This window comes from Ailuropoda melanoleuca, chromosome 13, assembly GCF_002007445.2.
Source record: "Ailuropoda melanoleuca isolate Jingjing chromosome 13, ASM200744v2, whole genome shotgun sequence".
Classification (NCBI taxonomy): Eukaryota; Metazoa; Chordata; class Mammalia; order Carnivora; family Ursidae; genus Ailuropoda; species Ailuropoda melanoleuca.
The window spans coordinates 31,163,067-31,182,546 of NC_048230.1; the positions used below are offsets into that span (position 1 = coordinate 31,163,067).

Genomic DNA, 19,480 nt, shown 5'->3' on the forward strand with positions numbered 1-19,480 from the left:
ATCTATTAAAAATGTTGAATGAGCAAGCCAGTGGCCATAGGAAGAGGGTGTAATCTAGATGTTACAATGATCAGAGAAATGAAATGAAAAAGGGGACAAGCAACACAGAGCAGAGTGGGGCCTGAAGTGGACTGTACAGTCTCAGCATCGGTTTGGGTGGGTTTATTTCACTAAGTATAGAACTAAGGACGTTCTTTGGTTCATAGTTTTTTGTCTTTTTCCTTAGTCTGTTATTATGATGAAGTATATTCATTGATTTTTGAATGTTGAACCAGTCTTGCATTCTTGGGAAAATTATGTATTGATCATGATGTGCCCAAGTTGGGTTACACCAGCCAGAAGAGCTAATTCTACATATTTCTTCCTGACTCCATGGTCAGTGACCTCACATTGGTAGCTTACAATTGGCCACAGTGGGGAGAGTTTTGTTTTTGTGGGAGTTTTTATACCGTAGAAATCAGTGAACAGTACAAAGAGGGTTTCCCCCTTGATCCAGAGAGCCAGTTTAGCAGCACAGTATATTACTATCCTTTTTATACACTGCAGAATTTAGCTTGCTAATACTTTGTTTATTTGTCCAAGTTCATAAGGGAAATTGGTCTATAGTTTTCTTGCAATATATTTCAGTATTAGCTAGTCTCTTAAAATGAGTTCAGAAGTGTTCCTTCTCCTATTTTCTGAAGAGTTTGTGTAAAATATTTCTTCCTTAAAGGTTTGGTAAATTTGCCAAGGAAGTCATCTGGGCCTGGAGTTTTCTTTGTAGAAAGTTTTTTTTTTTTTTTTTAAATATTTTATTTATTTATTCGACAGAGATAGAGACAGCCAGTGACAGAGGGAACACAAGCAGGGGGAGAGGGAGAGAAAGAAGCAGGCTCATAGCAGAGGAGCCTGATGTGGGGCTCGATCCCACAACGCCGGGATCACGCCCTGAGCGGAAGGCAGACGCTTAACCGCTGTGCCACCCAGGCGCCCCTGTAGAAAGGTTTTAAACTATGAATTCAATTTCTTTAATTTCTACTGGAAACTAGGCTATCTATTTCTTCTTGAGTGAGCTTTAGTAGTTTGTGTCTTAGAAGGAATTTGTCTATTTCATATAAGTTGTCCAACTTCTGGGCATAATGTTGTTTGTAATGCTTCCCTATTATGCTTTTTAAGTCTGTAGAGTCGAGTAATATTCTCTCTTTTAGTCCTAATATTGGTCATTTGTACTTCTAAAATAAGTACTTAATGCTATTAATTTCCCTCTAAGCACTGCATCAGCTGCAACTTTTGATATGTTGCATTTTCAATTTCATTTGATTAAAATATTCACTACTTTCCCCCATGACTACCTTTGGACCAACAGGCTAATGAGAAGTATGTTGTTTAATTTCCAAATATTTGGGAATATCTTTCGGTTACTGATTTTTAGTTTAATTTCATGATGGTCACAGAACATGCTTTATATAATTTCAGTTCTTCTAAATTTGTTAAGCTTTTATGGCCCAGAATATGGGGTATCTGGTGAATGTTCCATGTACACTATAAGAAATATGCATTTTCTATAAATATATTTGTCTTTTTAAACAATGTTTGTCTAAAATGTTTCAAACAACATTTTTGCTAAAGATCTCCTGGCATATAATCCACAGGTTTTGTTTTGTTTTTTTTACACAATTTGGTTGCAAAAAATACTTTCTTACCTAAATAGGTTTATTAGATCAAAAGTTCTAAAGGCAACTAGATTAATAAAGAACTTGAAGCAGATCTGATTTTTCTGGGCTGCTTCAGAGCCATGCTCAAAGGCCAAGTTGTATTTACTTGCAGAGCTACTAAAATCAAGAAGAATCCGCGGAGGGAGGGATGGAAGGGCTGGTGCTTACGAATTTCTTAGGGCCAGAGAATGACAATGAAATTAAAATAGCAACTTCTATCAGGGTCACTTATGAGCCATTTAGCCACACAGTCCCCACTAGGGATTGCTCTTCTTGAATCACTTCCTTCTGAGTGTACATCTCCTGCCTAGAAGAGAGGCTATTTGAGGATACACAGCTATTTGAGGATACACTTCCTTCTGAGTGTACATCTCCTGCCTAGAAGAGAGGCTATTTGTGATACCCTCTGTGGGGTCCATAATTACATCTAAGCTGAGATGTTAAACCTTTTTTTTTTTTTTACTGATTCTTGAGTTACGATAATCATAATGTCATATAAGTCAAACATTTCCACAATAATATCTCTACATAGAAGATTTTTCATTTGTTTCTAGCTATGTAAAATCACAGTAGACATATAAAAAAGTCAATAGAATTAATTTTGGGCAAAATACTCAGCATTATAATTGTCATCTGGTCATCACCAGACTAGAAAGGCTGAAAGGATAAAAAAGATAGGCATATTATGAAGTTATTCTCAAATAACAGGACAGTCTCTGAGAAATGGAGTAATGTGAGCTGTAGAGATTTTCCCCTTTTGAAACTCCTGAGACTGCACAGGTTAACTGATTTATGAATGAGACATTTGGGAATAAAAGGTTGTTTCTCTCCAATTGCTTTCATTTTGCCTTTCTTTTCCTAATAAGCCAGAAAATGCAGAATTCTCCAGGGAACCACTAATCACTGTCCAATGAAAATACAATATGAACCATAAATATGCATCATGAAAATACATACTTTTAAGTTGTCTAGTAGCCATAATAAAAAGAGGAAAAAAGCAGGTGAAATTTATTTTAACAACGTATATTATTTAACTCAACACAGTCAACCCTTGAACAACATAGGTTTGAACTATGCAGGTCCACTTAAGTGCAGATTTTTTTCAATAAATACAGTAGACTACTGTAAATGTACTTTCCCTTCCTTATGATTTTCTTAATATTTTCTTCAGCTTATTTTAAGAATATGGTATACGATACATACACCGTACAAAATATGTGTTAATCAACTGTTATTGGTAAGGCTTAATGGTCAACAACAGGCTATTAGTAGTTAAGTTTTGGGGGAGTCAAAAGTTATACAAGGATTTTCAATTGCACAGGGGGTCGGTGCCCCTAACCCCCACATTGTTCAGCGGTCAACTGTATATCCAAATATTATTTCAACACATAACATTAACAATTATTAACTATATTTTACATTCCTTGTTTTGTACTAATTCTTCAAAATCCAGCACATATTTTACACTCAGAGCACATCTCAGTTTGAACTAGCTGCACGTCAGGTGCTCAACAGCCCCATGTGGCTAGTGGCTACTGAACCAGCACGCATCCAATTCATAGGTTCTGGCTTTTCGAACCTAGACACCTGGCTCAAGCAGAATGTCAAAATCCTCCTCCCTTCTTTTGCTGACAATTCCAGGATTCTAAATTTTATCTTCTTTTAAGTAATTTCTATGCCCAACATGGGGCTGGAACTCATGACCCCAAGTTCAAGAGTCATATGCTCTACCGACTGAGCCAGCCAGGCACCCCTCTTGCTGACACTTCCAACACATGCAGTTTTATGCTGTGTTTTACTAGGTGCTTTACCAAATTACATGAGAGAAGATAATCTAAGTAATCTCCAGATGCAACACTCAATCTTGGAAATTCAAAACCACTTTAAAAAGCTAACATGCAGGGCGCCTGGTTGGCTCAGTCAGAAGAGCATGTGACTCTTGATGTCAGGGTTGTGAGTTTGAGCTCCTTGTTGGGTGTGGAGATTACTAAAAAAAAATAAACTTAAAAAAAAAAGCTAACATGTAATCTTAAAAACTAAGGAATAAGAATAAAAGTAATCTAAGTAAAAGGCTAAAGTTTTTGAAAACTCTTACAGTTCTATGAGGTCATTAAAAGATACTCAATTTATGAACAAACTTACATTAAGTTTTCAGCTTATTCCTCTGTTTTTCAGTAGAAAAGAAGACAGGCCACAGGGGCACATGTGTTAGGACACAAGCACTGCTTCAGCTCATCTGTTTATAGGATCACCTGGTGAAGAGCCATCGCTCTGTACTAGTCTAACAAACTGCTGCCCAGTTACTATTCCTAGTAAACTCCCTGTATCTGGTTAACAAAAGCAACCATTTCCAGTGCTTCAGGGATATGCTCTCCACCCAGCAGCCTGAGCTCCTACCCAAGCCAGAGAGCAAGCCCTCCAGAGTTCTTGCTGGGCTGCAGCCCGTGACCCCCCAACATGACCACAGTTCCAAGATGGTATGTGGTCGTCCTTTGCTGACTGCTCTGACAGATAACAAACAGGTCACTCTACCACTTGCCAAACTGCAGAAATACTAGAACAACCCGATTTAGAGGCATGTGAAAGAGAAAAGAGAGTTTCAAGTCCTACACAGTTCAGGAACAAAAACCCACACCTGCCCCACGAGAGGACACTGGCGAGAGGCAGGGGTAGGCCTAGGAAGAGAATCCTCAGGAAACGTCCGGGGGGCCAAGCCTCCTCCTTCTGGTCCAGGGCTGGCTTGAGCCTCCTCCTCCCCACCAGCTCCTTTGGAACCACCAGTAGCTGCGTTCCAACACAAAGGGCCCTGTGGCTTCTCCTTCCTTTTATCTTTACCTTGCCTGCTTCCTACACTACCATTTTCTTTTCTTTGTGTTCAGGAGCTATCAGAAGCTAAAGCCCATGGCTGCCAACAAACAAACACAACCCATGAATCGGGATTTCAATTGCGTGTCTATTGCGGACAATGACCGTTCACTTCAGTAAGGCCTGACCCTTGACCCTACATGACAGACTGCTAGTCAAAACACACACGCTGCAAGCCGCCCACACACATTAGCAGAACTGCTGAGTCTGACACACCTGCGTTCCAATCCTGTTTCACCACCTGCTAGCTGCCAAGTTGGATGATGCTTATCCTTAGGCCCTCGGTCTTCTTGCCAGTGAGAGGGTCTAACGTGGCTTACTTCCCAGCTTCATGCCTCCCCGGCCCCACCTCACCCTCTGCTCCAGCCGCAATGAACTTCTCCATGCTAACTTTATCGGGGTACAATTTGCATATATAGTAAAAGGAATCAATCTTACCCACAGGATTTGTAAGATATTAATATTTGTAGTAATAGCTGACATTTGAGCTCATATTATGATCCAGGCACTTCAGGTGCATTAGCTACTTCTGCCAATTACCTAAGGTTTTCTAAGTGAGCAAAACGGTGAGAGAGGTTAAGTGATTTGCCTAAAGAGGGGTTAAAAAAAAAAAAAGAGTGGCCCGGAAAATGGCAAATCCAGGACTTGAACCAAGTTCACCTGACTTCAAGGCCCAGCCTCCTATCTCCCCTCCATGGCAGGGCCCACCTTCTGTCTGACTAGTCATCCCCCAGGTCATGGCAAAGGTGACACTTCTCCCAGGAAGCCTCTCTGATCACCTAGCCTCTGTTCTCTAATACCTTCCTCCTATCACTGTATCTGTTAATTGCCTGGCCTACTTGAGTACAAACACTGCAAGAAAGAGTTGTAACAAATGTTCATTGACTGAATACATGAATGTAGCCTAATTCAGACAGCGCCCGTGAGGATTACATGAAATCTGTATGTAAAGCACAAGTGTAAAGCTGGTGTGTCCTTCACGGCCTGTAAGTATTGTTTTAGCTGCATAAGTAGAGAGAACCACAGAAGGAGCTGAGATCCTACCAAGCGCAGAGAGTGGCAGAGGTTACTTTGAAGTAGAAGGCTTGATCATTGCTCCCAAGGAGAAAACCAAGTTATAATTGCACAAAATAGCACAGAACAAGAGAATAAGTAACCTCGGGAAGAATCTTAAAAGATGTTAAAGCTTTTCAGGACAGAAACTGAATTAGCTACTTCTCTGTAGCACAAACAGGTTGGTGTTTTGACTGGTGCTCAGGTTTCCTGACTCCCATGCAGTGCTCCTTCCAGAACATTACAAGCTTTGATAGGAAACCTTGAGAGACTCACAGAGGCTGCTACTTGACCTGCATCAGTCAGGCATCCAGGATGCTGATGGGCATTGGGAGGATTGGGCCAAGAGGTGGCCAGCCATGATTCTCCTGCCTCTGTCCCATAATGCACTGTACCGACCCCAAACCAGGCAGGCTGCCCTTGCAGAAAGTGATTTCGAAATGCAAACCCTATTCCCTTTGATACCATCAATCGCCCAATTTTTTCCCGCAGCTTGACCAACTCCTTGGATTAAGCTGCAAATGGAATTTCTAGACCTAAGCAGTCAAATATCAAATCTTGAGAGCAGTGCAACTTCAAGGTCTTCCCCCAGTTCCCCACGTAGTGCCCAGCTGTCTACTGCTCAGCTGTTCTACAATTTTTTTTTGTTTTGTTTTATTTATTTATTTATTTATTTATTTATTTATTTATTTATTTATTTGACAGAGATAGAGACATCTAGCGAGAGAGGGAACACAAGCAGGGGGAGTGGGAGAGGAAGAAGCAGGCTCATAGCAGAGGAGCCTGATGTGGGGCTCGATCCCATAACGCCGGGATCACGCCCTGAGCCGAAGGCAGACGCTTAACCGCTGTGCCACCCAGGCACCCCAGCTGTTCTACAATTCTTAACCCACCATTTCTTACCAAGTAAGATATTTCTCCAATTTTATTTTGTTATGGGACATAGGAGCGGGTATAAAGAGATATAGTACATAGTTAGCAACTCATTCCATTTCAACAGCTCAACTAAAAAACTCAGAGATGCTCTCAACCCACACTAAAGCACCTCAGACGAGCCTTGTTTCTCTCAGGGGCTGGAACTGTTGAAGTGGAGACAGTGCATGCACTGGGGGACAATGACCACAGTCAGCTAGGCTGCAGCTGTCTGGCCCACAGACTAGTCCTGTGATCCTGTCTGTAAAAGGTCAGGGGTTTCTCTTCAATTCTCCACTGGAATCAGAAGCCATAGCTGGCTGAAAGTACAAACCACAATCTATAAAGGGATTCATTTAATACTTGGAAAGGTTAAAAGCTGCAATTAACCTTTTGCAAAATAATAAAGCCTGGAAGACGTACCGTTGTGTTCACTTTCAGTTACAGTGCCAGTCAGGAGGTCAAGACCAATGCTCTCTCTTGGTCAGCTTGATGCTGTGTTGACCAGAGCACTGTGCCAGCCCTCTGGCCCGAGGAAGCAATGGGGCTTTCTCTATCTATCTTCAATGGCGTGTGGGCTGACATCCTGCTGCCACATGGCTGTGCTGGCATTTGAGGCTGCCTGTCACTCAGCTCCCCTGCATCATTCCTTCATCTAGCCTATCAGGGAAGGAACAAATCCTAAACATAAGGACAGACCCAGGGCCTGAGTCCCCTGCTGCTGGAAATCCTCTCTGAGGCTGATAAAAAGGTGATTACTTTTCTTTTGCCCCCAAAACTAAAGCATAAGCAAGATTTTTCTCTGCAGGTTTTGACTCTTTTTGATATATTAATGGTTTAGAACTGGAGTCATCAGTTAAAACGTGATTTCACAGATCATGGACTTAGAGACTATGGCAGGAACAGTCTACTTAAATTTACAGAACTTTAGATACAAATTTGATTTTACCCACAAAAGACAAAAAAACCTACAGACATAGAGACTTCATACTCTGAATGACAGCCTCAAGCCAATAGTCAACATTCAAAATAAATGCTACTCGAAGGAATCATCAAAAGAAAAAAAAAGCCCATTAGGGGAGAGAAGCACCAGCATCAATGCCATCCACATCTAACTGCCTGCTCCAAGGTCACCTTCACGGCCACGTCACTAGAAGCAGTGGAGTCAGAGCTAAAGCCACAGACTCTGCCTGGCAAAATGGCCTTTATCTCAACTTTTCCATCCTTCAGGGCAGCATCTACCCAATTCAGGTGACCAAAGAACACCTTTTAGAATGTACTGGCAAATAGTAGAAGAGAAAACGAGCATTAAAAAAACAACAACAAAAAAAACCCACAAAAAAACAAAAACAAAATAAGAATGTTTTTTAGAGAGGGAGGAAGGGGAAGGGCAGAGGGAGAGGAAGACAGAATCTCCAGCAGACTCCACAGTCAGCGCAGAGCCCAACGTGGGGTTCGATCTCATGACTCTGAGATCATGACCTGAGCCAATATCGAGTTGGACATTTAACCAACTGAGCCACCCAGGCGCTCCTGAGCATTCAAATTTGACAGAAAATAACATGATCTCAGATGAACCACTGAAATAATCATGGTCTGATTTATGTTAACAAATGATAAACATTAAATCATATTAACAAGTTTTGAAATTATAAGACAATAGATCAGCAAGCCAATAAATTAGTAGCCTCCATACTTTTTAGATCACACATCCTATCAGCTAAAAAATTTTGAGTATATACCCACAATACATCCATTTACTTATAAATTATATACATGTTCCAATATATTACAGCTTTTATAAAAAGTAAAAAATAGAAATTAAGAGAAAAAGATGAAATAATTAGGCTTTTGGTAATTTTTACTTTTTCCTTTCTGATAGCTTTGTACTTTCTTCAGCTGACACCTCAATGCATAATGTTTATATTTAGGGTGAAGCTCATCACTAATGATGAAGGATAAAATCCACATTTCAAATAGTCTTGTTGGTAATTTCTAAGGATTTCGGCAAAGGTCAATAAATGGTCATCCGTATGTTAAATATTAGCAGGGCTTATTTACTTTCTTAGAAAAAAGTAAAAAATATATACAAATAGAAATTTTAATACTTTCTTCTTGGATAGTGTCTTCAGCAACCCATCTTGGAGACCATGGAAAAGAAACAAAAGAATGAAACAGAGTTCACAACAGCAGCCTCAGGAACCAACACACCAACATGCTCATGTTCTGGCGCCATCTTGTTGGCAACCTCCTTGTCTTTGGGGTACAGCAAACCTCTTCTTAGAGTCTAATGATTGGGGCGCCTGAGTGGCTCAGTCAGTTAAGCATCTTTTTTTTTTTTTTTAAGATTTTATTTATTTGACAGAAAGAGAGAGAGAGAGAACACAAGTGCGGGGGGGGAGGGCAGAGGGAGAAGCAGGCTCCCCACTGAGCAGGAAGCCCCATGAGGGGCTCGATCCCAGGACCCCCGGATCATGACCTGAGCCAAAAGCAGATGCTTAATGACTGAGCCACCCAGGCGCCCCTAAGCATCTGACTCTTGATTTCCGCTCAGGTCGTGATCTCAGGGTTGTGAGACTGAGCCCTGCGTCAGTGTGCTGCCTAAGGTTCTCTATCTTCCTCGGGGTGCCTGGGTGGCTCAGCCAGTTGAGTGTCGCAACTCTTGATTTCAGCTCAGGTCATGATCTCAGGGTCGTGAGATTAAGCCCCACACTGGCTCTGTGCTGGGTGTGAAGTCTGCTTGGGATTCTCTCTCTCCCTCCCTGCCTCTCACCTGCATACCTCCCACCTGCCCCTCCCCCCCAAAGACTAATTATTGTACAATAAGAAAAGTCTTCAATGAACTTGGTACTTTTTATACATTAAAATAAATTTTAGAGGTTAAAAGATATTTAGCATTGACTTTTTTCATGGTTAAACCTTACTCTTCCAAAAAACATGATTGAAAATTCTCAGACCCACTATGCCCACAGCCTCTCTCCTCATTCCATAGATGAAACCTGCAACAAAACTAAAACACAAGGTCCTGGAATATCTAGCCTGAATCCAGAATATGTTTTCTCAAGGAAATGATGCTATTAACTTAGTCATATTTAAGTGAACCGGAATTACTGTTTAGCCATGTTGTAAGCTAATGAGTTGAGTAGGAAATCGGCAAAATGTTGATAATTGTTGAAGCTGAGGCTGCTCGTTGGGTACAAGGAGTTTCATTATGCTATTCTCTTTACTCCTGTATATAATAGACATATTCTACAATAAAAAGTTAGAAAATAAAAGTTCAAGAAAAAAATTGTTCTGGAGTCACTTGACTTCCTTAACCACACTGTTCCTATGGAATTCAGGAAGCATTTTCTACACAGTTGCTCTCCAACCAATTTTAAAACATGGGTACCTGCTTTTAAGTGAGGGCTGCCTGCACTGAAACATCTTACCTGGTATTTCTCAAGCAACAAGGGACACTGGGAATTAGCCATGTTTATAAAAGCCATCCATAAAAACTCAAGTGACCCATTACGGGAGCAGGATACTTTCAGTTCAGTATAATGTAGAAAGAAATGCTTTTTTATTTCTTGTACTCACTGTACTGGGGGTTATAAGACAGCAACAAAAAGCAACCCAAGTCTCTTTTGGTTGTAATGGGGCTGTTCTCTCCTTAAGACTTGCACACTCTAATTTCTTAAAGGAAAGAATTGCATGAAATTGAGATTAAATTTACAAGTTTGAATTCCTTCTCAAAATTTATAATGTTCTCCTTACAAAATTATTTTTACATGACAAAACCAAAGGCTGTATTTAGGGACTGCAATGATTTAAAACATCTATCCCTCTTACTAAAAATCTAAATGTGATATAACCTAAGGAAAAAAGGCTCTCCAAAATTCATTGCTATTGGCCTTGCAATGGTGGAAACATAATTTTAGCTGACCTTCTGGGCCACATCTTTTTTTTTTTTAAGATTTTATTTATTTATTTGACAGAGAGATATAGAGAGCCAGAGAGCACAAGCGGGGGGAGGGAAGGGAATGACAGAGGGAGAAGGAGAAGCAGTCTTCCTGCTGAGAAAGGAGCCGGATGCGGGGGTCAATCCCAGAGTCCTGGGATCATGACCCAAGCTGAAGGCAGACACTTAACCGACTGAGCCACCCAGGCACCCCATGGGCCATAACGTTTAAAAAGAGATAGATTTTTTTGATGCTTACATTAAAATAATTTTAGAAAAATTAAAAAAAAAGAGAGAGAGAGAGAGAGAGACATATCATCACTCCGGAAACCAACATTCTACTGTTGTGTTCTGCGGGTGGTTTGTAAGCCTGTGATAAAGAATTCACCCATGAATATAATTCAAAACTGCATGAGTCATACACTAAACATACATCCAAGAACCTCACGAAATCTTCAGGAAGCTTATCATCACAGACATGTGGAAACATCAGTGTACAGGAATGGCACTGAATTAAGTACACTCCTGGACAAGTGACAAGTAAGTTCTTTTTTTTTTTTTTTTTGAAATTTAATTTATTTATTTGTCAGAGAGAGAGAGAGGGAGAGAGGATGTGCACAAGCAGGGGGAGCAGCAGGCAGAGGCAGAAGCAGGCTTCCCGCTGAGCAAGGAGTCTGATGCTGGGCTCAATCCCAGGACCCTGAGATCATGACCTGAGCTGAAGACAGACACTTAACAGACTGAGCCACCCAGGCTTCCTGTGACAAGTACATTCTTAGAGAAGAAGCATCCAATTTGTTTAAGAATGCTCAGCAAAAACAAACATCCCAAATGACTGACTCTAAATGCCTCATTCTCCCCATGCCCAAACCCACTCTTTCCCAGGGTCCCCAGCTCAGGGTATCTAGCTAGTCACCCAAAATAAAATCCCCAGAAGATTACCACACAGGGGTTGTTGCTCAAAATGAAGTCTTTGGGACTCTGCAGCACACCTGAGGCTCTGACTTGTGCTAACAGACTGCCAAGCTTTCAGTCACATTAGTGTCTCCGAGCACTTTGGTCTTCCCCCCCTCGCTCTCACGCATTCGACTTGTCACTTGGTGCCTGTGCAGCCACCTTTCTCCTATTTCTGCTTCTCATCAGCAGCATGAATGTATGAAATCATAATGTATGAATTGCTAAACATTAAGAACAAGCAGGATTTGGAGGAGGTTCTAAGAGGCGTTCTGCAGACTCGGTGACAACTGTTTGGCCTTACAGAGGTTTTGACTGCTTCTGTCCCAGATGAGAGAGCTGCTGACTGGCAGGGTTGAGCGAGAGATGGCAGAGGGTCATGAGGCCTAATCAGCCACAAATCAGTCTTTGAGAACAGCTACTACTTGGCTGCTAACCAGGGACGCTCCATCCTGTATACTCACCACTGCAGCACTGTCACTTTTTAAAAAATATTTATTTATTCATTTGAGAGAGACAGAGAAAGTAAGCGAGAGCACAGACGGGGGGAGGTCAGAGGGAGAGGGTGAATCAGACTCCCTGATGAGCAGGGAGCCTGACATGGGGCTCGATCCCAGGACCCCAGGATCATGACCTGAGTCGAAGGCAGACACTTAACCGACTGAGCCACCCAGCCACCCCTGTAACAGGGTCATTTTTAAATACAAATATCCACAGTGTGGATGGAACAGTAAAATCACCTGGATAAAGTACAATAGAGCTTTACTTTTCTCCTCCCTTTCATCTTTATGTGAAGTCTCACTGAAGAAAAACTGCAATTCTTTCTGAATTGTTTATGGAGCCCATTTAGGACTCAGACTCTCAGTCCTGGACCCATCAACGAGAACTTACGTGGCTCAGAAGTTTAAAAACACAGTCTCCTAAAACAGTCCTGGAGCACTAACCCTCCTGCCCATCCGGTTCATGCAGCTACCAGATAGAGTCTACTTCGGCCACAAAGACAGAGGGTCACTGTCACTGCTGGGCCTCTATGCTAGAGATCTTTATCATAGGCAGGTTTTATAGCCCACGTTTGTGATTTTTTTTTTAAAGTTTCCATGCCTGCCCTCAAGAATTGCACCATTACATCCTCTATGAAAACCAATGGAATAGTACCAGATCCACAGAAAATAATTCAAAACAGCTAATTCCCTAAATCAAGCCTATTTTCAAAAAGGGGCTTTTTCGACCCTAGGAACAGGTTCACAGATCTGTTTTATAAGAAATCAAGGCCCATCTCCTGCATCTCTTCTAAAGCTGTAAATCTAGAGAGCAGAAATCTAGAACTTGCCACCATCCCCATTTCTCTAATGCTCTACTTGGCAGGAGCCAGCAGTCTTTTCTCCCTTTGAATTCAGGAGGCCAGCACTGTGGGAGTGCAGGTAAGAGAAAAGCTAACTTGCTGCCAGCGATTTCTAAGCAGTAAACATCAAGTTCCAAATTCTATCAAAGATGGACCATCCCGGCTTTTCCACTGCAGTGGGAAAAGAAAAAACTCTCCATAATCTGTACTTGGTAATTATTTTTTGTCTTCTTAAAAGACCACCCTTTTCAATCTGACTAAATTTTTTTCCTTAAGTCTCAGGGATTTCTTTTAAAAAGCAACTTCATTAGGAGATGACAGGGTCAATACCGCCTCACCACCTACATTTCCTGATAAAGCCTTAATCATTCATTCACTCATTGATCATCCATCCATCTAGCCACCTATTCATCCAACAATTACTTATCACATGCCAATGTGTGCCAGGTGCTGAGGACACAATGATGAACACAATGGACATGGTCTGTCCATTCATGAAGCCTACAGTGGACTGGAGGAGATGGGCAATTAACATACATATAACTAGGGCTCTTATAAGTACTATGAAAGTGAGGCAGAGAAGGCTAGCTGTGCCTCAAACTTTGGGTATCCCTTTCTATAGTGTATAGCTGTTGCTGGGAAGAAACTGCCCAGCCAAGTCCCAGATTCCCCAGGGGCCCTGACACTTTGGAGGACCCATGTGACTAGTTCATAATGGAATGAAGGTAGAAGTGATGTGTGTCACTTCCAGGTCCAGGCATTATCAGAAGGCATGTTTTGCTTTCTCATTCTCCTTATGCCAGCTGGATGCAAAGAACTCTAATACCCTAGGCAGGGATCAACAAAGTGAGCCGGAGGCCTGTTTCTATAAAGTTTTATTGGAACAGGGCCACACCCATTTATTCACACATTGTCTGTGGTTGCTTTCCTGTTAAAATAGAGTTAAGTGATTGAAAAAAACAAAAGGGTTAAGTGACTGCAACAGAAACTATATGACCCACAAGCATAAAATATTTACTATCTAGCCTTTTAAGAAAGTTTGCTGAGCCACAAGATGGAAGGAACTTGGGCCCCTGAATCAACACAGGGGGATGGCTGGAGTACCCATACTGCACTCTTCCTCAGGCAAGAAACAAACTTCTAATTTGTTACAATAGCTAGTGTTATCCTACCTCTTAAAGAAAGTAAAGCACAATGTCCAATGAGAAAATGTAACAGAAAATAGATGCTTGAAGTTAGATTCCACTATATTTTCCTTTTCTTATTACAACATTTGAGTCCTAAATTTAATGTCAACACTGCTAAATGTTTTAAAGTGTCATATTTTTTAAATGGTTCCCAAGAGTATGATATACAACTCAGTAAAATTAATTAAGCCCAAAGAACATTTGCATTTGAAATCTTTGGCTTACAATATAAAACCTACCCTTCTAATCTGTAGTAGTGTTCCTTTTTTAAAATAAAGTAATAGCCAGATTTCTAAAAACAGCCCTGTACATCAAACAGAAGACCTCAGGCTAAAATACAACTTTTCTTCAACAGTAATGAAGCCACCCTAAACAAGTCAAGTGCTCGAACCAGTTTAAACTGAATGCCACGATCGTCAGGCACCAGAGTGATACGTAAGTACCATTTTTCTTTGCTAAAGTTATACTAACTGACTTAGAGGGCATGTAACTCAGGTAGTCACAGCACTACCTTATAAAAAGCATAGCAACCATAACGAGTCACTTTTACACCACTTCATATATTAATACTAAGCTTAAGTGTGTCACATCCTCAAGACTCAGCACTAGCTTCTCTTAAGAAAGTCTCATAATATATTGCCATGGGAAAGAAACAAAAAAAATCAAATACATGATTCCATTAAATCAAAAAAAGTATGCATGCACACGTGTAGTGTATACATACTCGCAGAAATTTAAAATAAGAACAAAAGTAGGATGTATAACAAAATCGTTAATTCCTTCCCACTACTGTGAGAAAAAAATAAATTTTTTCTTTGGGTTTCTTGGGTTTTTTAAACAGTGACCATATATTTTTTTCGAATAAGATAAAAAGTTTATTAAACTAGAAAACAAACAGTATTTTGGACCGTTAGCCTTTTTCCCCTTGTTTTTTTTTTTTTTGGGTTTTTTTTTTTTTTTTTTTTGCAATAGAAAGAGATGGTGCCATTTATAAGCATTCTTAAACAGAGGGGAGAAAGAAACCTATTAACCGAGAAATGAAAGCAGCTTTGAACTACCAAAAAACTACAAAAAAACAAAACAAAACAACAACAGCAAGCCCAGAAAACAAGTGTTGGCAAGGATATGGAGAAACTAGAACCCCCCCCCTTTTTTTTAAGATTTTATTTATTTATTTGACAGATAGAGACAGGCAGCGAGAGAGGGAACACAGGAGGGGGAGTGGGAGAGGAAGAATCAGGCTATGCGGGGCTTGATCTCAGGACCCTGGGATCATGACCCGAGCCGAAGGCAGACACCCAATGACTGAGCCACCCAGCCGCCCCTAGAACTCTTGTGCTCTGCTGGTAGGATGGTAAAATGGTACAGCCACTGTGGAAAATAGTATGGCAGTTCCTCAAAAAATTAAAAACAGAATTACCATCAGATCCAACAGTCCCACTTGGAGGTATATACACAAAAGAATTGAAAACAAGATCTCAAAGAGATATCTATATACCCATGTTCACAGCAGCATTATTCAGCATAACTAAAACATGGAAGCAACACCAGTGCCCACTGATGGATGAATGGATAAGGAAAATGGAGTATATACACACAATGGAATATTATTCGGCCTTAAAAGAAAAGGAAATCCTAATTCTGATTATGCTAAGTAAAAAAGCCAGTCACAATTACTGCCTGATTCCACTTATATGATGTACTCAGAGTATTCAAAATCAAAAAGACTGAGTGCAACTATGGCTGCTAGGGTCAGGAGGGAGGGAAGAAATCAGCTGTTATTGTTCAATGGGTATAGAGCCTCTGTGGTACAAGATGAAAAGAGTTACAGGGACAGTGGTGGTGATGAGGGCACAACAACGTGAATGTACTTAATGTCACTTAACTGTACACTTTAAAATGGTTAAGAGGGTAAATTGTATGTTATTTGTATCTTACCACAATTAGAAAAATATACATACATATAAAAAAAGTGTATATGTGTCTATGACTTACAAACTATATAAGCTACAACTGTATGCTTATATCGTGTATATTTTGAAACATACACAAAACACAGCAGCTTTTTAAATATACAAAAATAAATATGAATGGAAGTTTGAATATTTTCTTCTTGCACCCTATGGATCATCCCAGCACCCCTCGGGGGGGAGGTCCCAAATCCTGAGACTGTCACACACTGGAAAGTGAGGTCTCTTTCTCCAGCCCACATCTCACTATGCACAAAGGAAAGAGGAGGGCCAGTGGTGGCCAACCACTGACATCAATTTGCCTTCTCTTCCTCCTTTCCTTCTCTGGCATTCCAGGAGCGTTGAACCCTTCTCCAGGGTGTTGGGAATATGCAAGCCTAACAGACTCAGCTATAACAAATCCTCAGCAAGTAGCAAATCCCTGGAAAGTTTAGAGAGAGACTGAAATACGAACTGGATGCAAATGCTACTCTCTAGCACTGTGGAGATCCTTGAAAAACCTGCTAAAACTTGAACTAGAATGAGATTTACCAGAGAAGTCTCCTGGATGCCTGGAGAATGAAGAGATCCTAAAGCCTTAAAAACACTGCTTGTGTGAAAACCCATGACAATCAACTAGAAAACGAAGTTGGATCTAAAATCAGGCTGTATGGCAGAGAGCACGTGCGCTCGCCAGCTGCTGCCGAGAGACTTACCTTTAGTATTTCCGGTTCTTTGATATCCAGGGATCTTGTGTTCCCGTGTTGTAGGTTTTTATGTAATCTGTGATATTTATGAGCACTTGGTGGTGTAAAAAACCAAATCATGCAAACCGCAGTCATGAATCCAAGACCAATTCCCAGGAAGAGTCCGCTCACATACTGGGGGAGGGGCAGGATGAGGTACCCATAGGCACACATTATAAAGAAGCCCAGTGTCTTGACTGGTAATTCCGGGTGCTGCACGGCCGACTGGGCCTCGTCCTCACTGTCAAGAGTCGGACCATCATCCGCCAGCACCTCGGGCTTGAGAGGGACATCCGGGAGCTTATCCACTGTACTCTCCACCTCTGCTTCCAAATCAAAGTCCTCAGTGTAGAGTTCGCAAAACTCTTCATCTTCTTTGCTCGCTAAGGCAGACAAGGAGCATTTCTCAAGAACTAGCGAGCTCGTCTTCAGGCCTAAGTCCTTCAGACCGCTCACCTGGGAACTTTTCGGCTCTGCCTCTCTTGAGGGCTCATCTGAGGACCTGGAGTGGTCACCTGCGGGGACGCTGGGCTCACTCCCGTAGCCGTCCCCCTCGGAGTCACACTCCTCCTCCTTGATGCTGTAGTTGTTATTGCTTTCCAAGTGACCGTTCAGGCTAGACAGATTGGAGAGTTCTGAAGCACTTGAAGATAAGGCTTTGGGCCTGTGGCTGCCACTTTCTTCCCCTATGATTTTACTAAGGAGCTGAAAAGGCTCATATATGACTTCTGAAAGGCGTCTCTTAGTGTCTTCGATTTTAGCCTCCATTTCGGGCACTTTAAAAAAAGAGCGCGTATCGGAGGGAGAAGTCAGTGGGGAAGAAGGTGCAGTTTTGGAGTCTCCACCTGTGTTTCGTGGCTGTGTGAACTGCTTGAACAGGTGTAAATTGAGCTTGGAGTCAGGGGGTTTATAGGACACAGTATCTGACTCCTGCCTGGAGGTGTCTGTGGACAGAGACTTAACTAATGTCTTCATCAAGTGCCTGTGCCTCGAGGGGTGTGAGGATTCTCTTGGCTCCACCTCGGTCGACAGGGACTTCACAAGGCTCAAGAAGGGTTTGGTACTGGACAGGGTGGAGGATGAGGCACTGGAGGAGAGGATAGGAGACTTGGAAGGAGAGGACAATGGGGAGGAAGAACTGGTTTTCTGCTCAGAAAGGGACGACACACTGGGAGAGCTAGCTAAGGGCCCCAACAAAGACGACCCTGGGGACAGAGCCAATGGCACTGTACTTAATACTTGCACTGCCGGAGGAGGGGACTCCAACAGCTTTACAGTGTTCTCGGAGACGGGCAAAATGGCAGGGGACACGGACAGTCCATCTGCCAGGATGGGCTGGGTGGCAGGGCCAGTGGAGACATGGCCACCCTGGGGTTCAAAATAGAGGTCTTCCTTGGCTTCGAGTGCCGTTACAATGCTTTGGTCGTCCAGCCCCTCCTCAAGGTACTCTCTGAACTCCTCCTCTTCCTCCTCCTCCTCCTCCCCGGATGCCGAGAAGTGAATGGCGATAGTGTCTCGGGACACGGACCTCTGCACGTGCACTCTGGGGGCTGATGGTTTTGGCATGTCAATGGTTTTCTCGGCATGGCGACCATTCAGACTTGTCATCGCCGGCTTCACGAGGGCTCAGGCTCTGTGGAAACAGCAAGGAAATCAGAAGTCAGAAAGCCGTTTCCCCACAGGAGAGGCGGTCATGTGCACACTGGAACACAGATGAAGCTCCCTTCCAAATGGTGATTATGCTTTTACTTGGCAGATGGCCACTGTTTTTCACTCGAGCGGGTTTGATGGGTTTAATTTTCACCAGATAAATCCCAGTTAGGCATTCTCTTTTATGAGCAAACTACAGACCGGTATTATAAAGGCCATACAATCTGTCTGACTTCACAACAGCTGAGTAATCGTTTCCTCCCTCTTAACTGGCTCATTTCTACCAGCCATTCTGTATTTCAACACTTGAAATACCTGCACAATAGATGTCACCAGCATGACTTCAGGAAGTCCAACAGGAGAGAATGCGGCAGCCTGGGGATTCTGAGGGTCTTGCAACAAAAACTTCACCACTGTTTTCTAGCTATAAAAAGCCAACCCGGGAGGATTATTGCTTCCATTGCTATTTTCCCAGCAATCCTAACAATTATTTGGCTTGCTTCTCCCACCAGGACTCATACTGTCTTGCCACGGCCAAGAAGCAGCAAAGTCTCCAAGGGTGGAAAGGGAAATCTCTAAATGAACTGCTATCACCTGTTGGCTTCTTTATTCCCCAAATGTCAAAGTACTTAGGCAGCCATGAAGACAGGGCCATATTCTGGGGCTTCAGGATAAAGGAGACAAATTTTAAACTGAATCCAAGATTCAGAGGGCAGGAAAATTAAGTATCAATGCTGTAACACACCACCAACCAAGAACTCTGTTAAGGGCTATGGTGAGACACATGGAAGCTACACATTCTGCCCTTCTGGAGCTCAGCAGCTGGGGAGAAGACAGACACCTGAAAAGCTGGGCAGCAAAACAGAAGACACCAAGCCGACCCCGTGATACCTAGTACATTACCTCTCTCCCTATTCACTAATAGCCTGTTTACTGGACACCACACACCGTGACAGACCCTACAAAATGGAAATTCACACCACAATCTGGAAAGAGACCCTGTCAAAGGAGCTAAAACACACTTGAGCAATGAACTTCAGATGTTCTGAGGAGGCTAAGACTGGTATGGGAAGTAGGACACCAGCTCAGCCTTTTAAACTGATGGGTAAGGGGCAGCTGGGTGGCTCAGTCAGTAGAGCCTGTGACTCTTTTTTTTTTTTTCTTTTTTTTTTTTTTTTTTTTTTTTTT

At 42.1% G+C, this 19,480-nt stretch overlaps 1 protein-coding gene and 1 long non-coding RNA gene across 10 annotated transcripts in view; one reads left to right on the plus strand and one right to left on the minus strand.

The window, feature by feature from the left end:
- TEX2 (testis expressed 2) overlaps positions 1-19,480 on the minus strand; it is a 114,275-nt gene that overhangs the window by 39,083 nt on the left and 55,712 nt on the right. For 8 of the 9 annotated variants that reach the window (XM_034640792.1, XM_034640787.1, XM_034640789.1 and 5 more), the window contains one exon: positions 16,613-18,275. In XM_034640792.1, coding sequence (XP_034496683.1) covers positions 16,613-18,250 — 1,638 coding nt within the window. In that variant the 5' untranslated portion in view covers positions 18,251-18,275. Of the gene's footprint in view, positions 1-16,612; positions 18,276-18,607; positions 19,408-19,480 lie in introns of those variants that run through there. The other variant, XM_034640791.1, reaches the window with a different exon arrangement.
- Positions 10,809-19,480, plus strand: part of LOC117795612 — a 41,719-nt gene continuing 33,047 nt past the window's right edge. Inside the window, exons 1-2 of the long non-coding RNA XR_004619687.1 lie at positions 10,809-11,004; positions 14,303-14,382. This is a non-coding gene — a long non-coding RNA (uncharacterized LOC117795612). The remainder of the gene's footprint in view (positions 11,005-14,302; positions 14,383-19,480) is intronic.